This window comes from Petaurus breviceps, unplaced genomic scaffold (assembly GCF_028583685.1).
Source record: "Petaurus breviceps papuanus isolate PSGF00001 unplaced genomic scaffold, PetGlider_PUasm1.0 218, whole genome shotgun sequence".
Classification (NCBI taxonomy): domain Eukaryota; kingdom Metazoa; phylum Chordata; class Mammalia; order Diprotodontia; family Petauridae; genus Petaurus; species Petaurus breviceps.
Window position 1 is genome coordinate 742128 of NW_027185872.1, and position 24940 is coordinate 767067.

The 24940-nt window shown below is 44.4% G+C and overlaps 1 protein-coding gene across 5 annotated transcripts in view; it reads left to right on the plus strand.

Moving 5' to 3' along the window:
• The window catches only part of SNX13 (sorting nexin 13), a 122990-nt gene that overhangs the window by 62217 nt on the left and 35833 nt on the right, over positions 1–24940 (plus strand). For all 5 annotated transcript variants that reach the window (XM_069094426.1, XM_069094427.1, XM_069094424.1 and 2 more), the window contains 6 exons: positions 1904–2042; positions 8362–8450; positions 11501–11600; positions 12571–12764; positions 15846–15950; positions 17467–17599. In XM_069094426.1, coding sequence (XP_068950527.1) covers positions 1904–2042; positions 8362–8450; positions 11501–11600; positions 12571–12764; positions 15846–15950; positions 17467–17599 — 760 coding nt within the window. The remainder of the gene's footprint in view (positions 1–1903; positions 2043–8361; positions 8451–11500; positions 11601–12570; positions 12765–15845; positions 15951–17466; positions 17600–24940) is intronic.

Genomic DNA, 24940 nt, shown 5'->3' on the forward strand with positions numbered 1-24940 from the left:
GCTAAGCAAAGAAGAAGGCCAACAAAATTCCCCATAGATTGGATTGGAAATTTGTATACTAACAGGAAGTGGTACCTGCTATATCTTCCCAGAGTGCTTTCTTGTACTTTGGAAAGTCTCCCTCTTGTACCTGGTATCGCCTCTGCCACATTGGCTCCTCAGGGGTCTCCGAAGCCCTCCCCTAGCAATCTGCCCTCCTGACTCCACTCCTGCTAACTAATGGCTTGTAAGCTTGCTTCTTCTCTCATTTTTCTGGCCATTTGTGATGACTAGGAGGAAGGAGCTTGACTTTGCCAGTCTATTCCTTCTTTACCAACACGTATCTCTGGGGTGAGCATTCGGAACTTTGGGGATAGTGAACACATGGCTGACTGGGCACATTGTCTCTCACAGAGGGGCAGGGCCACTGAGAAGCCAAGGATCCTTGCTGAGGTTGTTTGGAATGGGCATTTCTCTAAAGTTTGTCTTGGCTCATCTTCAGACTGCATGACTATGCCTTACCCTCTCTGATGCCCTTTTCTTAGATTTTCATGACATTCCTGTTATCTGTTTTCACTGACTCTATCTTCTTCCCCTAAGAAAAACAAATAAAACCTCCAAACAATGCTGAGATTATTGTGGCATGACTTACTATGTTACTGTACGTAGGTCATGATGAAAAATCATCATGTTGTTTGCTAGTTGTCACTGAAAACTTCTTTAAGCACATTAACAATCTAAGGAGAAAGTGTTTAGCTGCACTTACTACAGAATGGCTCTGTTTGGACTAATAAGTAATCTGCACAAGCTTGGCCTGCCCACCATGGAGGAGCTGAGAGTGATTCTGTATTGTTTGACCCTCTGTAAACACATTCAGTCACCAAGCACATCCTCATACACATTAGAAGGGCTGGTCTTACAAAGAATCCAAAGAAGCTGCTCTCAGCATGTTGTCCACATTCTTACTTACTTTCCAAAACCTTTGTTTCCCCTTTTTCTTCACTTGTAATATTGTGTCCAATGACACTGTCCTCTTGGGTTTGCTATTTCTCTTTACAGTCATGCCCTGAGACTTGAGGGCCAGCTGGCTTTTCAGGTGGAGGGCAGAGGGTGCATTGTTTTCCTCATACTCTCTTGGACCTGGCCATTTGTGGCCATTTGTGAGAGGGGTCCCAGAGGGGGATGGTTCTGACTGTCCAAGGTCCCACCTGGGGTCCTGACCTCCTCTAATAAGCCAGCCACTGCTGCTTTGCATAGCCTTAGTCACCATCCTTGCTAAACCTTAATGTGTTGGGATTTCCATGAGGCCAGTAGAATAAATGTTGGTTCTGAGAGGACCAGGGCTCATTTGGCCTTTGGAGCTCAGTGGAGTGGTGCCAGATTAGCAGAAGGCGAGTTTTGTCTGGATCACCACTGCTGTCACTGCAGGAACAATCATGGCACTCTCATGCAGGCTCTCGGGGTTCTCACAACCACCAGGGAGGTGCGTGTTGGGAGAGGAGGGAGATGATGGGACTTAGTCACGCTTACCCAGCAGGGTAGGGGCTCCTGCAGCTTTTGAACTTGGGTCTTTCTGACTCCGAGTCCAGCATTCTATCCACTCCACCCCTTAGCCACTCTTGCCAAAGACTGCTAAAATCATTGTTTCATTTCCCAAATGACTTTTTGTTTCATTGCACTTACTAAAAATATATAAAATTATTTACCTTGAAGAGTTGACTATATTCAGAATATTTGGAGTTTCTTTTTTCTCTTTGTTTAGTGCATTTCACATGATTTTTAATAATTCTTTGTGACTGATCAAAGTGTATTAAGAATGAGCCTTAGTTTATTTGGAGAAGATTGGACAAAGCATTTGCATAGAGACATCATTTTTCTTAACTCATGAACTGGCCTCCTAAATTTTCAGATTTTTATCCCATAGATTCGTGATTCCAATTGCAACTATGAGGCCTTTATGAACATTATTAAATTAAGCGACAGTGTGGGGGAGCTCGAAGCAGTCAGGGATAAGGCTGCGGAGGAGTTACAGTATCTTCGATCCCTGGACACTGCAGGTGATGGTGAGTATGGGCGAGCTAGGTAAGGGCCTGAATCTCAGGCTTTTGGGTTTCCACATCATGCTTGTCTTGTTTTAAAAAGTATCCAACACCAAGTATGAGGGGTGTCATCAGTCACACGCAGCCATCCTCACACCTCGGCTCCTTTTTCTGTGAAAGTCAGTGTCATGTTCCTAGAACCTGTTCATTAATGATCAGCAGTCCTTAAATATTGCCTGCTACGGCCACTGTGTGTATGTATGTGGTGGAGGAGACAACTTTGTTGTGATCATCTAATGAGACTCATTCACTGCATCAGATTGTGAGAAGGAAGTCGGACTGGCTAGTGATAGAGCCTTTCTTTGGCTTTCAGGATGACCCTAAAAACTCCAAGCAACAGTGATTCCATCTCTCTTTGTGTGATATGGGGGAACAGGCAAAGGCAGGTGTAGCAGGGCAGTCCCAAGTGCCCTTGGACTTTCAGCTATCAGCAGCAGTCTGCTTGGGCACACAGACGGAAGGCAGAGGGAGACTGTCAGCTCTGGCCACATCGGCTGCCTGAACAACAGCTACTTACCCAGCTTTGATACCCCATAAGTCGGCAAGCAATGGAAGGAGGGATAGCATTCATGCAGTCAGCCTCCTGCTGTGACCAGAGGACCAGAGATGTGTATAGCTTGAAAGGCTCTGACTGAAGGTAGCAGTAGCAGATAGCTCTCCTAAGAAAGCCCCAGAGATGTCAGAATTCTCCAGCGGTATCAGAAACCCATAGCGGAATCTTTGGAAACCCCAAGGTATGGTTGTCAGCAGCCCATGTGGTATCAGAGCGCTCAGCCTGGGACACTGGAAGTACACAGTCTCTCTTTTCTGATCTGAGATGCCTCATTTCTCTGAATCTTAGAGATCCAGCCTTGGAAGGTGGAATGTCCTGTGACCCCAGGATGAGACTCACCACTTCACCCAGAAGCCCCAGCACAAAGCCCTAAATCAGGAATTACAGCTACAGAAATGAATAAAATGAAGAAGACACCAACCAATATAAAAATTATTGTAGATATCTAGATGGTTAAAATTCCTTCCTAAGAGGAAGTAATTCTGTAACAACTGCAATTGGAGCTGCAAAGAAAACAGTCGCTACATAAATATCTAGAATTGAAGCAAGAGATTAAAAAAATTAAAAACTATAGAGGAAAGATAATGAATAGTAGCAATTGTTGGACTCCCTGAAAACCATGATTGAAAAAAAAAAAGCTGGGAAACTATATTTCAATAAGTCATAAATGGAAACTATAAAACATCCAGAACCGGGGTGGTTAGGTGGTACAGTGAATAGAGCACGGCCCTGGAGTCAAGAGGACCCAAGTTCAAATCCAGCCTCAGACACTTGACACACTTACTAGTCGTGTCACTTTGGGCAAGTCACAACCCCAACTGCCCTCCAGAAAAAAGCAAAACCAAGAAAAAATCCAGAACCCCAGCTTAGAAGAGTTAAAAGTGCTAGTGACCTACAGTTAGGAAGCTTCTGTGATAAACAGTAGGAAGTCTGGGAATGCAGTTTTCCAAGAGGCAAAAGGGAGCCAGGAATATTTTACTCTGCAAAACTGATTATAATCCTACAGATAAAACAGAGGGCCTTTAATGGAATTGAAGACTCTTGAGTGTTTGTTTCTAATAAAAAGACTAGAACAATAGGAACCTGGAGATACAAATAGAAGATTCCAGAGAAACCTGTAAAGGAACATTCATTTGGGGCATTCAGGGTAGCTGTCCGATGAGGCAGTGCTTCCGTCCTCACAGGAGTAGAAGGAAAAAACATTCCCAAGAGTGATGTCTTCCAAGGATATGGAGGGAGGTAAATAAGAAAAAAGAGAAGCTGGAGTGGCGGGAGAAGTTGGCTATTTTCTGAGGCTTTAAAAAGGGGGAAAAAAGAAGGAAATGTCAAAAAGATTAAGGTAGAAAGGAGGAAGAAGAGAATGAAAGATGATATTACTCATAATTGGAGTGCCTGAGAAGAGTATAGAAAGGTGATGTGAGGAGCGGGCAGAATGGATATCAGATGAACCTTACTCTTGTGAATAAATCAAAGACAATATAGCATACATTTGTGGTAGATGCAGTCACAACAGTGGCATGATTTTCTCCATCTTTTTTTTTTAGGGGGGAAGGCAGGGCAGTTGGGGTTAAGTGACTGGCCCAAGGTTACACAACTAGTAAGTGTCAAGTGTCTGAGGCCAGATTTGAACTCGAGGGCTGGTGCTCTATTCACTGTGCCACCTAGCTGCCCCACTCATCTTTTTTTCTCTTTTTATCAGCAAAGATAGGAAATGGTGACAGGGATTTCAAGCCTGAAGCTTATCTTTGGTTATATGATAAGAGGACTAGGGCTTCAGGAGAGGAGGACGGTGGAGAGTTGAAATGGAGAAGGGAGCCAGCAAGTCTGTGTCATTAGGGGAAAGCCAGGTGTCAGTAAGAGTTGGTAGATTGAAGGAGTGGAAGAATAGATGTAGAATGAAGGGAAATGTATTGCCCATGGAGCAGGCATTCCGGAGGGCACAATGGAAGACCGGATGGACTTTGGAGGAAACGTTAGGGTGGGAAGGTTGAGTGGAAAGGGAAGGAGGAATTGGGTGGTAGTGGATGTTTAGTAGGGTTTAGATGATCTACAGGATTTCAGAGTCATGGGAATGTGAAGGTTTGTGACCAGTTTTGGATATGATGAATTTAAGACATCTTTGGTACAGCCAGCTCAAAATGTCCAATAGGAACATTGGACATGAAAGTCAATAGAGAGGTTAGGGATGGGTAAGTAGATTTGAGAATTATGAGTATAGAAAAAAAATAACTGAATCCATAGAAGTAAGGTGAAACTCACCTTATGAGGAATGAGTGAATGGCCGAGGACGTTGGTGGCCAAAGCTTCCTTTTCTGGGTCTTCAGTAGCTGTGGCTGCAGCTCTTGCAAGAGCCATCAGCCTTTAGACTGCATCTCCCCAGGGCTGGCTTCCTAGAATGGTGGCTGAGAGTCCTGATCTGGAGGCCTTACTATTGCCATGGCTTCCGGGCTTGGGCTCGGGCTCCTGAACTCTCTCCATCAGCATCTGAAGAGAGATGGGGCCACATTAATGGCTGCAGTTTGACCTCCCTGGCACATGCCACCTTCTGTCTCCCTCAAGGGGCCCCGCTGCTTCAGCTGGTATGGCTGCCTTGTCCTTGGCAATTGGTTAACAGCTGGTTGGGATGACTGAACAGGAATTGCTTCAGTGATTTAAAAAAAACATTCTTATCTGAAACAAAGAAGGGTTTAATACATATGTACACGCATGCGCGCGCACGCGCACACACACACACACACACACACACACAATGGGTATGTGAATCAGACTCAACAGAAAAACCAGCAGTGGTGGGCAGAGGAACGTTCAGAGGGAGAATAATGCTGAGAGGAAACTGACACAGGCAAAACAAACTTTCTGGTCCTGAAAGGACTAAGGCAAAAAAAAGGTGCTAGAATTCCAAGGGTGCCCCCCCAGTTGGAAAAGGACTGAACAAATTGTCATAGGTGATTGTAATGGAATATTATTGTTCCCTAAGAAATAATAAGATCACTTTGCAATCCCATGGAATGTGAACCAATGCAAAGGGAAGTGAATGGAACCAAGAGGAGGGCTTTTACAAGAACAGCATTGTAAAGAAAAACAATGTTCAGAGACTTCGGATCTCTAGTCAAATGCAAAGTCCAACCCTGTCTCCAGGGGACCGTTGATGAAGCTTGCCATTTACCTCCTGGCTGTTGCTATGGACTCAAGCTCCTTAGACTCTACATGGCCACTGTATGGATTCATTTTGACTTACTTTAATTGAGGGGACCCATGGGGGTTAGCCAACTCAACAGTGGCCACAGGGTTGGAAAAGATCAGTTTATATCCCAGTCCTGAAGAAGCACAATGCCAAGGAATATTCAGATTTACTGAACATTGTATCCATTTCATACTCCAGCAAGATTATACTTAAGATTTTGCAAACAAGGTAGATTGTTAGCAATATCTGAACCAAGAATTAGCAGAAGAGCCATGTTGGTTTTTGAGAGGCAGAGTAACTAGAGACCAGATTGCCAAGGTTCACTGGATTATGAAGAAACCAAGAGAGTTCCAGAAAAGTATTTATTTTTGCTTTGTTGACTACACTAAAGCCTTTGCCTGTGTGGATCACAGCAAAATGTAGCAAGTCCTCAAAGAGATGGGAGTACTGGATCATCTCACTTGTCTCCTGAGAAATCAATGTGCGTCAAGACGAGACAGAACCAAACGTGGGGCAGCTGGTTGGTTTAAGATTGGAAAAGGGGTATGGCAAGGCTGTGTATTGTCACCTTATTTATTTAACTCATGTGCGGGATGTATCCTGTGCAATGCCAGGCTGGGTGAATCAAAGGATGCAGCTAAGGTTGCCAGGAGAAATAGCGACAGTCTCAGATATGCAGCTGAGCCCACAGTAGTGGCACAAAGTGAAGAGGAATTGAGAAGCCTCTTATGAAGGTGAGAGAGGACAGTGTCAAAGCTAAACATCAGAAAAATTAAGATCATGGCCTCTGGTCCCATCACAAAGGAAGAGGAAATGGAAGCAGTGTCAGACTTGATATTCTTGGGCTCCAAAATCAGTGTGGATGGTAATTACTGTCACGAAACTAAAAGATGCTTGTTCCTCAGAAGGAAAGCTATGGCAAATCTGGGCAGTATACTAAAAAGAGAGACATCACCTTGCTGGCAAAGGTCTGGATATAGTCAAAGGTGGGGTTTTTCCAGTGGCATTGTATGGCTGTGAGAGTTGGATTAGAAGGAAAGCTGAACACTGCAGACTCAGTGGTTTCAGATTGTGGTGCTAGAGAAGACTGGCAAGAGTCCCTTGGATAGCAAGGAGATCAGATCAGTCAAAACTTAAAGAAATTCATTCAGATACTGAAGCTGAAGCTTAAATACTTTGTGTGCCCAGTGAGAAGATGGGACTCATTGGAAAAGACCCTGATGTTGGGAAAGATTGATGGCAAAAGGAAACGGGACAGCAGATGATGAGATGGAAGGAGAGACATTGAAGCAGTGAACATGAACTTGGACAGGCTTTGGAGATACTGGAGGATCGAAAGACCTGGTGCTATGGTCCATGGGGTCACAAGGAATAGGACATGGCTGAATGACTGGACAGCTGACAATAGAAAAGGGGCTAGTACTTGTGATGCCATAAAGCAAAAGACCATTGAAACATTTTTTAAAATGCACGGAAGAGAACAGAAGGAAGATAAGAAAGATACACGAGTAAATAGGACAGCTTTGTTGAATACAATATATGGAATTTATTATATATGTTTATAAAAGCAAACTGTATGAAATGGTAATTCATAGTTTCCTATACAGTTCTCTTTGGTATTTTTCTATTTGGAAAATGCCTTCTTTGGTGTTTAAATTCTGAATAAAAATAAAACAAAGAAATTACAGTTGGGGAATCTCTGGGGGCCTCATTAATAAAAATAGAAACATTAATGAAACAACAGCACATCCACTGAACAAACACTAATTTCTTCTTAATCACCACACCTAGATTGTCATCTCCTTCAAGGAAAGGAGGCATCTGCCACTTGTCTGTTTTTGTAGCCCCCTTTGACCTGACTTGGCGTTAAGTGTTCATTTGTCAGTCTGATGTACATGAAAAGTGCCGAGTGTTCACTCTGGTGCATGTGCATGGATTCTACTCAGTGGGGGGGGGGGGGGGGGGGGGAGGGGAGGTGGTCCCTCCTAACTAAATGCCAGAACACAGTTTGTACATGTGCTCCCTACATGCCCCAGATCCCTAAGCCTGAGGGTTGTTCACGTGGGGATGCACAGAGCAGAAGCCAGACTTGGATGTTATCCCACTTTCCATTTGTGCCCATTTTTCTTGTTCTTCACAAGATGAGCCATTTTTGTTTGTCATAGAGTAGGTGGAATCTGGGTTCATGTACTGCTAAAATTTTTAATGTCTTCATCAGTACACACACATCTCATATGTCATGTTAGATGTGTGTGGCATATGTTAGATCTTTGCCATGTATCGTGACATATCATTTTTTAAATAGTAATTAAGGAGATGAACTGTTGGAATAGAAGAAAATAATTTTTTCACTGTTACCCACAGGTAATATATCAGAACAAGTATATATTTACTTAAATTGCCACATTCTATTATTCAAATTTTACCTTTCATTGAAATAAAAAATTGAGGGTTTTTGCTAAATTATAGTCTTTACATATTGAAATATTTATAAATGGCATGCACTCAACAGTCTCTAATCTATATTCATTGTGTTTTGTTTTTAGATATCAACACTATCAAAAATCAAATTAATAGTTTATTATTTGTAAAGAAAGTATGTGACTCCAGAATACAGAGGTTGCAGTCAGGCAAAGTAAGTAATATATTTTTGAATTAGTATTTAATTATGAATAATTAGATTTAACCGAAACATCAAATAGATGACTGATTGTAAACCAGGAGGAAAATTGAATTTGATTTGATACTTTCCAAAAGACCTTTAATTAGGTAGATTTTCCCTTATGCGCTTGCCTCTGTGTAGGCAGAAATATTCAAATATGACGTAATTACACAAAAGCACATAAGAACTGTCATATACAAGCTGCTCTCACTGTCAGTGGCTTAAGTTACTAAAATTGGCCTTCATCAGAAGCAAGTGGCTTTTTTTTAACTTGATTTTTTTTTTTAGTTTGTCAGACTCTTAATATTTTAATACCAAAAGTACATTACGATCTTGAGGAGATAGATGCTCTGTCCAAGATTGATGGGGACCTTGGTGAAGAGCTGTTAGAAGTTTGGAAGGTGTGGTTGACTGTGCTTTGTGTCAGGAGAAGGAAGGTCCACCCTGCTGACAGTACGGCTCTGCCTGGTATCTTGCAGCGTTTTCCGTGGCCCCCGTAGCCTGCACGTTCCTGCAGCTCTTCAGCAGTTACGCGACTCCTTACGGACTAGAAACTGTCAGCTGCAGAACAGTTAACCATTGTAGGGAACCCTAGCAAGTAGCTGGAGCCAAGGTTGCTGCAGCTCCTTGTATTGAATCCATGGTCAGTAATTTGAAGACATAAACTCTGTGTCACTGTAATGTTTGGAGTGGAGAAGAGTAACATGGAGTGCTTGTGCCTTAATGTCCAAAAGAATGGGCCTTCCTAAAATCCATCCTGGAAAGAATGCCTTGATGGTTCCTCATGGGATATTGTAATGTCTGAGGGGCCTGGCACTTAGTTGTGGGTCAGAACATGGTGCGTTTCGTTGTGTTTTGTTTGTTCTCTGAAAAGAACCTGAAAGCATAGTTTGGAGTGCACTTTTATAATCATGGCTAAGTTGTCAGTAGGCATGTACCGTCTGCTATGTGCCATGCATTATGTTAAGCACTGGGGGTACAAAGAAAAGCAATAACCAGCCCTTTCAAAGAGCTCATGGTCAGATCAGGAGTCAACAGACCACCAAGATATAGACAGGCTAAATGGGAGAGAATCTGGAGACAGAAGGCACTGATGTTAAGGGGGATCATGAAAGACTTCTTGCAGAAAGCGGGACTTCAGCTGAGCCTTAAAGGAAGCCAGTAAGAGGAGAGGAGGATGGAGAAAAGTCCAGACATGGGAGCTGCCAGAGTCAGAAGACCAGTGTATGTGCAAAAGATTCAGGTCTAAGAAGATGCACAGGCAGTAAAGGGCTTTAAAAACCACGTAGAGGATTTTCTGTTTGATTCTGAGGCCACAGCAAACCACCAGAGCTTACTCAGTATGGTGCGGACATGATCTGAGTTTTCAGGAGACCTGTTTGCCAGTTGAATGGAGGTTAGGCTGGAATGGGGAGCCAGGGGAGGTTGGGGGCCAGCCCACAGGGTGTTATTGAAGTTGTCCAGGTCCTTTGGAAGTGACAAAATTAGCTGGAACAGATTCTTTGGTAGTGAGGGACCTAGATAGCAGAGTAACTTACAGGAGGGTATATGATTCCTGAACCCATTTCTCAGAAACCTCATCATATTGAGAGAACAGCACGTGAACAGGCTGGGTGCTAGAAGTTTAAGACAACTGTTATCTTGACTGACCCCTTATTTCTTGTCATTCAGTCATTTCAGTCGTGTCTGACTCTGTGACCCCATTTAGAATTTTCTTGGTAAAGATACTGGAGTGATATGCCATTTCCTTCTCCAGCTCATTTTACTGATGAGGAAACTGAGTCAGTTGAGTGAGTTGCCCATGGTGGCACAGCTAGGGAGTGTCTGAGGCTGGATTTGAACTTAGGCTTTCCTGACTCTAGGCTCAGGGCTCAGTGGTCTATCCACTGTGCCACCTAGCTGCCTCTTATTTCTAAGGAAAAGTTATCCAAGAGCCAGAGGTGCCAACAAAGGAGGAGATAAGTTTAAATTAAAGTTTTCATTAATTCTTTTAAAAATTGATTTGGTCTTCTCTGTACCCTTAATTCATATTAGATACTAAGCTAATCTGTGTGGAAGATAGAAAAGAGAAAATGGTAGCGGTTGTGGAGATGACCATTCTTTGTTGGCCATTCTTTGATGTATTCCCTCCTTTTTCTTGTTCCATGGAAGAGGAAACAGGCACACAGAAAGACCAGCTACATGACTCTGTGCCCCAGGGGCCCAGCTCCTTTGTGCTTTGGTTTGTAAGTCAGGGAGTCGGGTTGTAGGGTGAGTTTTCACAACAAAAGGATTGTTTCAGAGCATTGCACGTTTTACCCAGCAGACTCATGGTGGCTTTATGTGTCTGAGTTTCATTGTTCTGAATCATTTATCATGTTACAGACTTGATGGTGTCCTCTAGAAAGCCAAGTCCCCTTTGAATTGTCTTTTCTAATGGGCCACATGGTGCAGCACAGACGCGCCTGTCTCTGGAGTTGGGTGACATGAGGCCAGAAGGCGCCTTGCCCTCCACTCACTCATTGCCCAAACGACCTTGGTCAGGGCACTTCTTGTTCAGGTTTTAATCTGTAAAATGAGAAGAAGAACATGGATGATACCTGGGATTTCACTAATGCAGGGAGCTGTTGGCTAGGTCATTTCCTCTACCAGTGAGTGCAGCCCTGAAAAGGGGAGTCTCACAGACAGTGCTGAGAGGCTGGCTCTACCTTCAGCTCTTCTTTGGAGGATGGCTCTTGGTTCATTACCCTATACTTCCTCTCATTTAGTGTGAGCACTATGGAATGTGAGCTGTGACGGGCAGGACATAGCTGTTGTCCTTCTGTGGCCACACCTCCACTGGAGGAAAACCCACAAGGATTCAGACTCACTTGATGGCATCTCCCTGAAGGGCCACCTCTTATTTTAGCTGATTATTTGTGCCCTTTACGTATAAGGAGGGAAATATGCTGGGTGCTTTTATGTCTTGATTATTCCCTATTGAGATAATCTTCAGATCAGAGGAGTATGGAGAGAGTGTTGTAACCTTTCATTTGTCTTTTCAGGAAATAGATACTGTGAAACTGGCTGCACACTTTGGGAAGCTTTGCACAGTCCCTTTGGACAGCATTCTTGTAGACAATGTTGCACTACAGTTTTTCATGGGTAGGTCAAACTTGAAATGAAAACAAGGTTGGTTTTAAGATCTTAAAGAAGTAGAAATTGTATCCCAGATTCTTCATGTTGCCCACAAGAACTTGTTGAGTTTGTCTCCCATTTTCAGGATCAGATTCTCAATTCCTTGCTGACATTGGAGCTCAATGCATTTTTGAATTAATGTAAACCTTAGCGATGCTGCAGGTGTTCGGCTTCCATTGGTGTTTAGAGCTCCTGGTGGAGAGGTTCCTTGACCCAATGAAGATTGATCACTTTCCCGCCCCTAGGAGCACTGTGCCACAGAACCAGAAGCCAGGGCTTCCTGTGTCCCAGGCTCACTTTCTGGCCACATTGTCCTGCTGCCCTTTATCGTTTCAGAGAGTGGAATCTTCATGGTCAAAGCATTTGTACTATGAAAACAAGCTAGTCAAAACACTTTTAGCACTGCTGTATTGTAAAAATGTTAAATTTTTTAAAATGAATAAAAATTATTTCATGTTTCTTAATTGAAATACTAACGTTATACAATTAGTCTCTAAAGGACACCATTTCTCTTGATGCCGTATTCTGCTGAGCACTTCCTCACTGTTCCTGTGAATGCTGAGTTCTGCTAGGTTAATTATGAGGTAGCCAGTGAATGGCATAGCTGGCCTGCTCCTTTGGAGTACAACCCTGAGTAGAATTTCTAGCCATCACATGGCAGGTAGGGACCAGCATGTGCATCTGTTCAAAGGGCTGCTGCCCCTGATGATCGGACTCTCCATAGTCACTCTTGAGTGTCTGGGGGCCAAGGCCTTGGCCGAGCTCTGTCCTTGGTCCTTGGGCATGGGTACAGAAGAGGCTTTCACTTAGGTTTTGAACAGATTCTTTTTCAAAAAGAGTCCCGTGTTCCTCCATTTTCAATGTCCTGTGACTTTTAGTGGAAGGGGATGCTGAATAAAGTATCAGCATTAACAAGCCTGGGGTTTTTGCCTGTTAGATTACATGCAGCAGGCCGGCGGCCAGGCTCACCTCTTCTTCTGGATGACGGTGGAAGGGTACCGGGTCACGGCCCAGCAGCAGCTGGAGGTGCTCCTGAGCCGCCAACGAGATGGGCGGCAGCAGACCAGCCAGACCAGAGGCCTCCTGAGAGCTGCCGCCGTCGGCATCTACGAGCAGTACCTGTCAGAAAAGGTAGAGACGAGGCTCGGCTTGACTTGTGTTTGATGCTCTGCCACAGTTGGAGAAGGTCATTAGGGGCTTTCTCTTGTCGTGAGGGCCTGATTGGATTTGTGAGTAGTTATAGGCAATTGGAGTTTCCTTAAGAAAATATCATCGGGAAGATTTTAATTTATTCAGATCGGAATATTTGTTGATTTTTTTAACATGTCATTGAAAACCTGTACTCTTAGTAAATCATAGTGTTTACTATTTCCTCAGATGCTCTCTTCTTTTTGTCTGTTCAAAGCTTGATTTTAATGTTCAAAACCACATTTTTAATGCATAATCTTTTAAAGAATTTCTTGAATTTTCTCAGTTTCTCTAAATTTTGACTCAGTTGGAAAATTGAATGGTCTTAAGTTATGATTTTTAGAAATAATTTTTAATCAGAATTCCCATTCTCTTTTATAAAGGATTAATTAAGAGAGGAATATTATAATGGAGGGTTTGTTTTTCCCTTGAGCCAGTCACAGTGAAAGTTTTTCCATAAAAGGAGAAGTAACATTTCTTCTCTTTCAAGTACTGTGTTTTCCCGTATGATTGAAGCCTTTTGACTTTAGTTTGGGGTTTCTGTGAGACTGGTTCAGATCAGCATCATGGGGCACAGCTCAGATGGGGGCCTGCACCAAACCCCCCCAGTGTGCATCTCTAAGGTGCCCTGGGGCTCAGATGCCCCCTCAAGGGGGTCATTCTGGCCTAAGGCCTTAGGCTGAGCTGAGAACTGCATAGAGGTTCCCTACTACCTACCTAACAGGTACCACTGCTTTCACAACTGCATGAAATGAATTAGGAAGGGAGTTTGGCTTGTGTGTGATGCTGACAGGGAGAACCAGGAAGGATTAACCTCCTGGCAGATTTCATCTAAACACAAAGGAAAGCTTTATTCAATCAAAGTTGTCTCAGAGTGCAGTAGGCATCTTACCTGAGGCCATTGGCTCCCCCTCCATGCAAGGGCCCAAGCTGAGCCTCGGGCAGCCACGGGCTGGCCTTTCTCTACCTGCCAAGCCCTCGGCACTTGCCACATGGTGGCATGGAAGTGACTGAAGGTGATAGAGTCATTTAAAGACATTTCAAACTCCTTTCTCTTTATTTCCCCGTAAAGCTGAGCGGAATCAGCAGCAGATGTGACAAAACTGGCCATGTTAGTGTCATTCACCGGTGCTCCAGTGGATCTGTGATCTTGGCAGTTCCCAAAGGTCACAGCCACTTCAGGGAGGTCTGTAGGCACGTGCCAGGGACTTGGCTGAGATCTGGACATATGAGGAGTGGCAAGAGTAGGCCCTGGCCTCAGAGGGCTTACATTCTGTTGGTGTAGACAACATACAGATACCTAGGGACACACACAGTAGGTATAGTGTAAGTGGATATATGATGTTAGAGGGAAGACACTAGCAGCTGGGGGAGCAGGAAGGGACTTCTGCAGAAGGTGAGATTTAAGCTGAGTGTTGAGGGGCACCAGGGTGAGGAAGAGACTGAGGTGAGGAAGCCTGGTATTCCAGGGAAAGGGCGTTGCCACGGCAACTACCTGGAGTCAGGAGATGGAGGGTTGTGTTCAGGGGGCTTGAGTGTGGAGGTCCTGAAGGACTTAAGGGGAGGAGGCTGTGAGAAGGCTAGAAAGGGGTGAAGGGGCCAAGTTAGAAGGAGGCTTCAATGCCGAGCCCATGTGACCATTGCTCATGTCTTACCATAAAGGTACCTAGGACAGTGGAAGTCTTTCCCTTCATTCTCTTGACATAGCATGGACCGCAGAGGACCACACAGGGAAGGGAACAAGCAGTAAGCACCTACTGTGTGTCAGGACTGTGCTGCACATGTGACAAGTATTATCTTCTTTGATCCTTACAACAGCCCCGGGAGGCAGGTGCTGCTGCCATCCCTATTTTACAGTGGAAGAAACAGAAGCAGGAAGCAGTTCAGTGATTTGTGCAGGGACAGTGTCTGAGGCTGGGTTTGAATTCGGTCTTCCTGACTCCAGGCCCAGAGTTCTGGCACTCTGGCCCCATCTCACTGCCTCACTGGTTATCCCTCATGCTTGGCATGGGTCTAGCCCAACATTTCTCCTGCTCCTCTGTTTCTTTAGTGGCATCCTTTCTGCCAGGGCTCCATAACCCTCCTTTGTTGATTGTGTGTGGCAGTCTGCTCCCACACACCCACACACTGGGCAGCTCTCCTTCGTTTGGGGTCTTCAGGTCCTGCTATTGTCCCATGACTGTGAGCCATACAGCACCCCCAGGAGAATATTGTATCAAAAACACGAGCTCTTGTTTCAAGGAGAAGTTTGAGGTCATTACAGTAACCTGGCCTGATTTCTAGTTTGATTCATTGTCCGGTTTTATGTGAGTGACTGGGAGCTCCCAGAGCATCATCTAAAGGACCTCAAGATCTCAAAGCACCTTGAAGAGAGAGCTTTGGATGCTCTCAGCATGGCCTTCTTGGCCTCCTTGAACTTTTTTTTCCTGATTTTGTTGTTGCTAAACCTTCGGTTTCTTCAAGAACCAAAGGCAGGTCTGGTGATCATAGCAGGAATGGGGACAATAATAACCACAGTTGCTTTTATGTAGCACATTCCACGCTTGGATTAGAGCCCAGTATGGTGGTTTCACCATCCTTAATGGTGAAGGAGACTTTATTATAAAAATCTCGGTAGGTGGTTTCCATTTTTCTAATGATGTCATCTTAGAATTGATCCTTACATGGGAAGGACCGAGGGTTAAGACTTCCCCAGAGGGCCAAGCCATAACTTATGCTGTTTCCTTTATGGTCCATGAGACATAGAAAATAAAGGTAGTAGGATGAACATTTTCATTTCAAAGTAAAATTACAATCTTTTGCATTAGCTGGTTTTCCTGGTCTTCTTTTCTAGTGTTGAATGGGCTCTCCCTAGCTGTTGAGGGTGACAATTTCTTGGGGAGGAATAAGAGAACAGGGGCTTGAAGTGTGAACTTGAAGAAGAGCCAGGTGGCTTCAGCAGGGCCCTTAGCTCAGATGCCTTTGATGAGAACTCCCTTCCTTGGCCATCCTGAATTCGGGGCTGTCTCTGTATTCTTTCCTTAGGCGTCACCAAGAGTTCACATTGATGACTACTTGGTAGCCAAGTTAGCGGACACGCTGAACCATGAGGATCCAACACCTGAGATTTTTGATGACATCCAAAGGAAGGTATTGTAGAATGAGTATGATTTTTTTGTTTAGAATGAACAGGCTTCTTATTGATTTTATTTGGGGCTCCTGGGCTTTTCTTGGGTTTTAACAAAAAAACAAGGCAGTTCAGTATAGGGATTCCACTGCTTCTGAAAAGCTTTTTGATGTATTTAATTGTTTACCTTTAGGTTTAGGAAGGAGATGTTACATTGCCATATATCCTTGTGGTCAGCTTTCTGGGCCAGTGTCTTTGAATAAGCAGTGTTGGTAGCAAGTGCTGCTTGGGCCCATTTTTGGGAACAAGGACTGACTGGTTTGTTTGCTGCTGTTTTTTTTTTTTTAAGCCCTATCAGTTAATAACACTCTCTTTTTTTTCACTACATTCGTAAAGAGATTCAGTTTTTCAAGTTTTCTTTTTATTATTGAAAAACATTTCACTACTGGATCTTAGGGAGAAAATTGTCTTATATGTTATGCACTTCCATACAATAATTACTTGTTTTCCAGAAAGTGATTGAAACCTTCAGGAATTCTGAGTATAAAAGAAAACTTTCATGAATGCATGTGTGCTACAAAATGAGACATCTCATCCATTTCTTTCTCATTTTTTTTCTTTTCTGAGTAGAATCCTGTGCTTTTTAAAGGTTAAGATAGATGTGTTCTTAGACTGAGAGTGAACTCTCCTTGGGTGGGGCCCACCTTCGCATGCCCTGGCCCCAGTTTAGTGAAGACCAGGGTGCACAGCAGCAGAACATGCCCACCGGTCGGGTCAGCCCCACAGGCAGCCCAGGTCCTGGCCCTCTCCTTCGGACGTCGCACTTCTTGGATTTGGCTTTTCCGTGACACCGTCTGTCCTCTTGTCATGACGCACCCTGTTGCAAGTGGGACGTTGACCTTACGCAAGCGGTTTCGCTACCAAAGCCTTAATTAGTCAGCAAGCATGTCTACCAAGCCCCTGTTGGGGAGGCATCCTGTGGGCCTGGGTGCAGAGCACGTGCCAGCAGGAGCTAGTCTCCTGGAGGGTTTGGGAAAGGCCAGGGAGAGATGTGGAGCCTTGAGGGAATCTCTGCGCTCTTGGGGGTCTTGGTGAGGAGGAAGACACATTCCAGGCGTGCGAGCCATGGCAGGTGGAATGCCATGTGACAAGAACTACAGGAAGGAAGGAAGGACATTTGACTGGGAAGGGCAGTAATGAAAGCAATGAAGATGATGCTAGTGACCAGCATTTGTATATAGCTTGAAAGTTCAGAAAGGGCTTTACAAGTACTGTCTTATTTGGTCCTTACATAACCTCATTTGGTTATAAATGAGGAAACTGAGGCAAGCGATTGAACTCTGGCCTTCCAGACTCCAGGATCAGTGCTCTCTGGTACCCCCAAGCGTCCTAGCCTGGAAGTACCAAAATGCTACAATAAAATCTCCCTTCAGACAGCTTGTCCTGTGGGGCAGGAGGCTGCCTTTAGAGCCTCCCTTTGTGGCCTCCCTTGTCTCTTAGCCCTCTTGGCTCATGGTGCTGTTTTCATCTTCCTCCGAGGTGTACGACCTGATGCTGAGAGACGAGAGATTTTACCCATCCTTTAAGCAGAATGTTCTCTATGTACGCATGCTAGCCGAGCTGGACATGTTAAAGGATCCCAGCTTCAGAGGCTCTGACGACGGGGATGGAGGTAGGGAGCACCTGTTCTCCTTGCTTCTGCCTTACTTCTCTTCCGGTGAAGAACAGCCTTTTAAACAACCCATTCTTTAAAACTGTAAATTATTTTAAATCTACAGAAATAGCACAGTGCGTGTCTGTGTTACATTAAAGTGTCAACATTTTGTAAACTGTTGAGCCCTTGGAGCTCTTCAGCTGTGATCCTTGGGCTCTTGGAATGCGGCCGTTTTGCATCATTGGAGTAGGATCTCCCCAGACATTTGGCCTGTTGTGTTTTTTTCTTGCTTTTGGTGACAGATTTAGGAGTTAAACCACACAGTCCCTAAGGCTCTTTGTAGCTTCTAATTTTAAATTATATTTTCAACTCATGTCAGATTATGCTCTACGCTTCAGAGGTCATCTAGTCCACCATGCTCATTTTACAGATGAGGAACGTGGGGCCGGGCCCAGAGAGGACATAGAGCTGGTCTGCAGTAGAGCCAAAGTGAGATTCAATGTCTCCTGACTCTTCTTTGGACATTTAATGATGGTAATTACTGACCTCCTTTCAGTATGGGGCACAGAGTAGCCATGATGCCTCTCACTAGATTGTCTTCTTATGGAGGGCAGAATCTTTCTTGAAATGACAAGACTTTATGTGGGGGAAAGAAAATGGCAGCAGTTCTTCCTCAAGCAGGGTGGGAAGGGTGAAAGGCATTTCCTCTTAGTAAAGTGCTGGAGTTGGATAAAGGTGAAAACCAGTGGAGGCTATTGGCCCTTTTTGATGAACAGCAGGGAGAACAAGGCTAAAGGTCTGGAAGTGAAGCCCTCTTGCTTGGCTTGGTTCAGTCCCTCAACAGAAGGCTCCAGGGGGCCCCAGGAATCAATGAAGATTTGGTAAGAAAGGGGGACCGTCCTCAGACCTTCCTGGCATGCTTGTCTGCCATTGACAGACCCCAAGTGTTGTGGGTTTCTGACCTGGGGATGAAGGGGAACATCGAAAACCTTGGTCTTTGGTTTCCATTAGCCTTTCTGGATGAGAACGTGTGCACACATTAGAGAGTTAGTGGGTGTTATTGTCTGATTAAGTACCAACATGAACTGGGTAGAGAATAGATGATCAAGAAGTTTAGGAAAGGGATAAATTGATGTGTCTTCCTTACAGAGGTTGCAGGAGGCATTCCAGCTGTACTCTCTAAGTTCAGTTCAGTCAGCATTTATTAAGCACCTCTCTGCCAGGCACTGGGAATGCAGATAAGAAAAAGAATGACAGCTCCTGCCATCAGGGAGCTTCTAGTCTACTGGGGGAAGACAGTAAGGAAGCAGAATCGAGGAGTGGGATGGGGAGGGACACTAAGGCATCATATTCTGTGTAGTGGAAACCAAGGAGAGTCACTGGTGGGAAATGGAGAGCTTCTGAGTCCTCAGTAAAGAACGTTTATTAAGTACCTGCTATGTGTTCTGCACTGGGCTTTGCCAGCCTGGGAGAACTTCGACCCTGAAGCCCTTCTGGCACGGCCATTTTCAGAAGGAGCTCAGACCTGCTTTTCCTTAGTTATACCTTGACTGACACTTCCCTTCTCTTGCTTCTCCTTGCTTGCTTCCCTGCCCTATGGTGACCACCTTCTCTCTGCACTCCACCTCCTCTAGAGGTGTTTTCATGTCCTGTCAGGATGTAGACTCCCTGAGGGTAAGGACTTCATCATTTATTTGTATTTTTATTCCCAGGCCTTAGCATAGGACCTGGTACATAACAGCTGCTCCTCCTTCCCTCCCTTTTCCTTCTGTCGTTCTCTATTTTTCCATCTCGCTATCTATCTGTCTCCTCTCTATACATTCATCATCTGTCCATCCAAAGGAAGAGTGGTGTGCCCCAAGGATTATCTTAGCAAATGACAGAGAGCACAGCAAAGGTGGCCGAGTGCTTCCTGCCTCGTTGGAGGTTCTGTATGACCATGTGTGAGGAAGGTGATGGGATTGTTCTCACAGATTGGTAGGTGAGGGAGTTAGGTGTCTGTAGATGTCCAGTTAGTGATGTTAGAGTCAGAATCTGAATCCATCTTTTCCTGACCTCAAGTCCAAAATGCTTTCCAATCAGTACACCTTATTACCTCCATCTTTGACCTGGAATCAGTGATGCCAGTGATCCAGAGGAAAGGTGACAGTGGTAGGCACCTAAAAGGAGGTTTAGGTGGGAGGCATTTTCAATTAGCAAGGGCCTAGAATTATAGAGAATTTGGGCTCACAAGGCCCTGAAAGTCCATCGAGATTAATGCCCCCATTTTACAGATCAAGGAGCTGTGGCTCAGGAAGACTGGTCACTGTCAGTCCAGCTGAGGGCTTCCTCCAGGCCAGTAAACTGCAGTCCTTAGTTATTGATTGTAAGCTAGATTAGTATCTGGGAGTTAGATAAGATAGCAGGGAGGGGAATTGGGTCTGGGAAAAAGAATGATGAGTTGGCATGAAGTTTTCAGTGTTTTTTGTAGAGGCAGGCCTTCCTCAGTAGTGAAGAGAGGGCAGGCCTTAGAGCCAGGAACATCTGGGCCATGTCTGGAAGACCATTCTGGAGGAGTTGCTGACCTGTCTTCGTGGAGTCAGTTTACACTGACTCCTCTTCACAGATATAGTAATGGGTCTGGCCTGAAAAATTTGATGTTCCAGGAGATCCAAGAGAAATAGAGTGTGAGCATCTGGAGATGTGAAACTCAGAACTTGGGTGTGAGAAGAGGGCGTCATCCGCAAAGAAGTAATTGAAGTTGTAAGGAAGGCTGAGCTGCCCCTGGGAAAGAGGAAGGGCTCAGCATGGGGGGCTTGGATGGCCTCTCTGGGGAGAGCCAGGATGAAGCACAAAATCCAGGACGGGGACGGATGTCATCGTGGAGTTGTAGACTCCAACTCTTGTTTTATCAGTGAGAGAGCATGGGAGGGGCTGAGTCAGGTCTCCAGAGTCCCCGTGGCCCTGCCATGGCCCCTCCAGAAGGCACATCTCTTGCGTCAGCCATTTGGGAGAATGAACATGAAAAGCAGTAGAAGCTTTTTTGCGTACTGTCTTTGTTACTCTGAAGATTCACTTGTGTGCATCACTCAGTGTTTTAAATCCAGAAAAGCTTAGAAGGAAAAACATTCAAATTATTAAAAATTTCTCTTTTAAGATTTAAAATTGGAGGTGTTCAAATAGAAACCTCCACCCCCGCTTCTTTTTTTCTGGATGAATAAACATATTTTATGATTTTAGTAAAGGTGATCAGAGCAAAGATTTTTTTTTTTAAGTTGTCCAGCCCTGAGCTGTGACACTAGGCTCATGTAAGTGACTGTCTACCCTTGCTTGTGTCTGTGGCCCCTTCTTGGTGGCTGGCTGTTGTGTGCCACATGAGATTTTTTCTCCTCACTTATTATTCATTGGCAGTATTGTTGGAAACAGATTTTTTTGATTTAAAATTAATTTATTTTTAGAGAGAAATTGTTTTTGAATCCCAAATTAACACTACCCTTATTTTCCCAGCATGAAAACAGCTTTTGCTCTCATGCCAGGTAGTGCCAGTGTGCTTGAGCTGGCATTTTCTTTGTGCTGTTTGAGGAGAGGAGTCAGCTTTACCCTCTGGAGAAAGGAGTCTTTATGGGACAGGGGAGCTGCACTGAGTTCCAAGAGAGGAATCATCCCAGATATGTTTGGTAGTAAAGTTACCCTGGTTGGAGTTGAGACTCCTCAGGGTTCCCCCTTTACTTAGTACCCGCAGAAGTGTGTAGTCTGTTGACTCAAGCTCCTTCTCATCTCAGAACAGAAATGCCAAGAAGAGTCTGTCTGAGCACTAGCCCAGTGGCTGGCACCTGTAGGCTCTTCGTCAGCACTGATGGAGTGGTTTTAAACCTCGAACATTATTAACACCCTCACAACTCACACACTCATGTGTAACTGTAACTTGGGTTTTCTGCCTGATGCTCTAGAAAACTTTCTTAAAGTTTCTGGTTGAGATTCTTCAGCTCAGTGAACTGAACCTTGAGCTTGGTCTTGCTTGGTTTCCATATTGCAAGGGAACGAATAAGCAAAGCACCCACCAAGGACTTAAACCAGGTCTAAGTTGGGGGCTGCCTAGTACACCTTTGCTCTTCATCCTCATGTGGTTTTTTGTGATGCTTTTGTCCTACCACTTGTCAGACAGTGACATCTCCTGCACAGTTAGCACACTGAATTCTGCCATCGGCCATAGGGCCCATGGGTCCATGTATGTCTGGGAGAGGAGGGCAGGACTCAACAGGAAGAGAGAGGCACGGGGTACACAAGACTAGAGAGGAAATGTTGGTTCTCCGGTAGGATGTTCGCTTTAAAGTAAACACCCCAAGAATCTCATTGACCTGTCCCGTCAAGAGGTGGAATGCCCCTAGAAAGCCGTAGCAACATGCTTGCTAGAACATTCTTTTATTGGGACTTGTCACTAATTCAAATGAATACCTTTTCTCTTCTCGATGAGAAGGGAAGAGGATATTTTGTTCATGATGTTTTACTTTCAAGGAACATTCTGAGGAATTTGTCCATTAGCCTAGATTTAAATTCTGATGTTGCTTTATCATTGATTTATTCTAAAGCTTCGGACTTTTAATTAGCAACTTAGATTCTGCCTTTCCTGGAGCACTTTTCATAAAGTTCTTGCAAATTCACGTTTTTCTGGAAAAACCCAAGGAAAGGCTATGTGCAGTAGTGGGGAGAGGCCTGGTCTCAGACCCAGGAAGCCTTGTAACCAGGCTCTTCTCTGACATAGATGGGGAGGTCTTTTCTCCATGTGCTCTATACTGGAGGTGTCCAGGGTGCAGCATGCAGCTCCCCTGAGGGTAGCCTGAACCAGATCAAAATATCACTGGGAAACGGGTAACAAAATAAATAAAAATGTAATAAAACATAGTGTTACATTTTAAAACTAAATCAGTGTGCACCCATAGGAATCCTTATGCCCACGTCAGTGGCCCCTTGTTCCTGCCCCCACCAACTTTCTGAGGCTCTCTGTGGCAGAGAAGGGGCCAGTCTGCCCTAGAAGAGGAGAAGTTGCCTTCTCTGAGTGTTTCCTATGAGTGAGGTCACACGTACACTATATTTGCACAGTGTGATTCAGGGAGATGATATTAAAAATACCCTTCTTGAGTTTCTGTGAAATCAACTTGCATCATTCATATATAACATTGGATATACTGAGAAAATAAAACATTTGATGCTGGTTTTAAGAAAAGCAACTTTAGTTATTAGGAATCCAAGGAAGAGTAAATATGGTCGTTGAATCCCATGATAATCATAGTACCTGATGCTTTCAGGTTTTCAGTGTTTTACGAATATTATTTCATTAGATCCTCATAATGACCCTGGGAAGTAAAGTACTGTTATTATCTCCATTTTACAAATGAGGAAACTGAGGTAGGCAAAAGTTAAAAATAATTTGGCAAGGGTTTCACAGCTAGTGTGTGTCGAGGGCTGCATTTGAACTTGGGTCTTCCTGACTCCAGGTCCAGCACTCTATCCACTGTGCCACATTGCTGCCTCTGTCTTGTGAAGTTTAACCTCCAAAATGCTTATTTTGACACCAAAATGACATTTGTTGGGGGTTGGAGTCAAGATGGCAGAGTAGAAATAGGATTTCCACGGGGCTCCGGCTTCCACCTCCCCCAATTCATGTAAAAGGGGACTCTGAACAAACTTTGGAGCTACAGAACCCACAGAATGACACAGAGGAGCTAACCTCCCACTGAGGACAGGCTGGCAGAAATCAGCCATCGTAGCTCTCTGGGAGCCGAGCCCACTCCCAGGTTTTAGCTCCAGGGTGGGCCTGACCAACCACCACTTGGAAGGACTCCAGAGCACCAGCAACTGTGGCAGTTTCCAGAACTATCAAAACATAGATGTGAAGGACAGTGAGAGGTCAGTGCAGTGTGGACTTTGGGATCCAGTAGTTGGGAGTGCGGTCAGCCTTTGCCCTCGAGGCAAGAAGCCACTGAGGCACCGCAGCCGTACAGCTGCCACCATGTGACAGCTTCAGCTCCTGGCCTGCAGAGTGTAGTGGGACCAAGCAACCAGTCTGAGGGGAAATCACTCTTGCTTTAACCTGCCTGGATCTGGATTGCAGTCTAGGGTGGAGATTCTGAGGTGTGTGACCAGCTTGCCAGAGCGTGTGGAGACTTCAGAGAGGGCACCCAACTAATACCTTTGGCAGCTGAGAAAACCCCAGTGTTTGGGACGAAGCTCCCCTGTCTGGTGGCAGAGTCCTACTGTAGCAAAAAGCCCCAGGGGTCAAGTGATTGAGTGGTGACATGAGCAGGCAAAGAAAGCAAAACAAACAGAGCAACCCAACTTTACATTCCTATTTTGGCGACAAAAAGGAGCAAAGCATGGAACAGGAGGAAGACAGTGAAGTCAGAATTCCTGCACCAAAAGCTTCCAAGAAAAAAACGAGCTGGTTACAGGCCATAGAGGACCTTAAGAAGCAGATAAGAGAAGTGGAGGAAAAATTGGGAGGAGAAATGAGAACGAAGCAAGAAAATTACGAAATGAGTGTCAACAGCCTGACTGAAGAAAATAGTACCTTAAAAAATAGACTAACTCAAATGGCAAAAGAGGCTCAGAAAGCCAATGAGGAGAAGAATGCCTTAAAAAGCCAAATTTGCCAGATGGAAAAATAATCTCAAAAGCTCAATGAGGAGAATCATTCCTTCAGAATTAGATTGGAGCAAATGGAAGCTAGTGAAATTATGAGAAATCAAGATGCTGTTAAACAGATCCAAACAAATGAAGAAATAGAAAACAATGTGAAATATCTCATTGGAAAAACCACTGACCTGGAAAATAGATCCAGAAGAGATAATTTAAAAATTATTGGACTACCTGAATGGCATGATCAAAGAAAGAGCCTAGAAATCATCCACCAAGAAATTCTCAAGAAAACTGCCCTGATGTTTTAGAACCAGAGGACAAAATAGAGGTTGAAAGAATCCACCAATCACCTCCTGAAAAAGATATCAAAAAAAAAAAAAACCCCTAGGAATATTACAGCCAGGTTCTGGAATTCCCAGATCAAGGAGAAAATATTACAAGTAGCCAGGAAGAAACAATTTGAATATTGTAAAAACACAATCAGGATAACTCAGGATCTGGCAGCTTTTGCACTGAGGTATGAAAAGTCTTGGAATATGATATTCCGGAGGACAAAGGAGCTGGGATTAAAACCAAGAATCACCTGCCCAGCAAAACTGAGTATCATGTTTCAGGGGAAAATATGGTCATTCAGTGGAATAGAGGACTTTCAAGCATTCTTGATGAAAAAACCAGAGTTGAATAGAAAATTTGACATTCAGATACAAGAAGCAAGAGAAGCATGAGAAGGGAATCAGGGAAAAG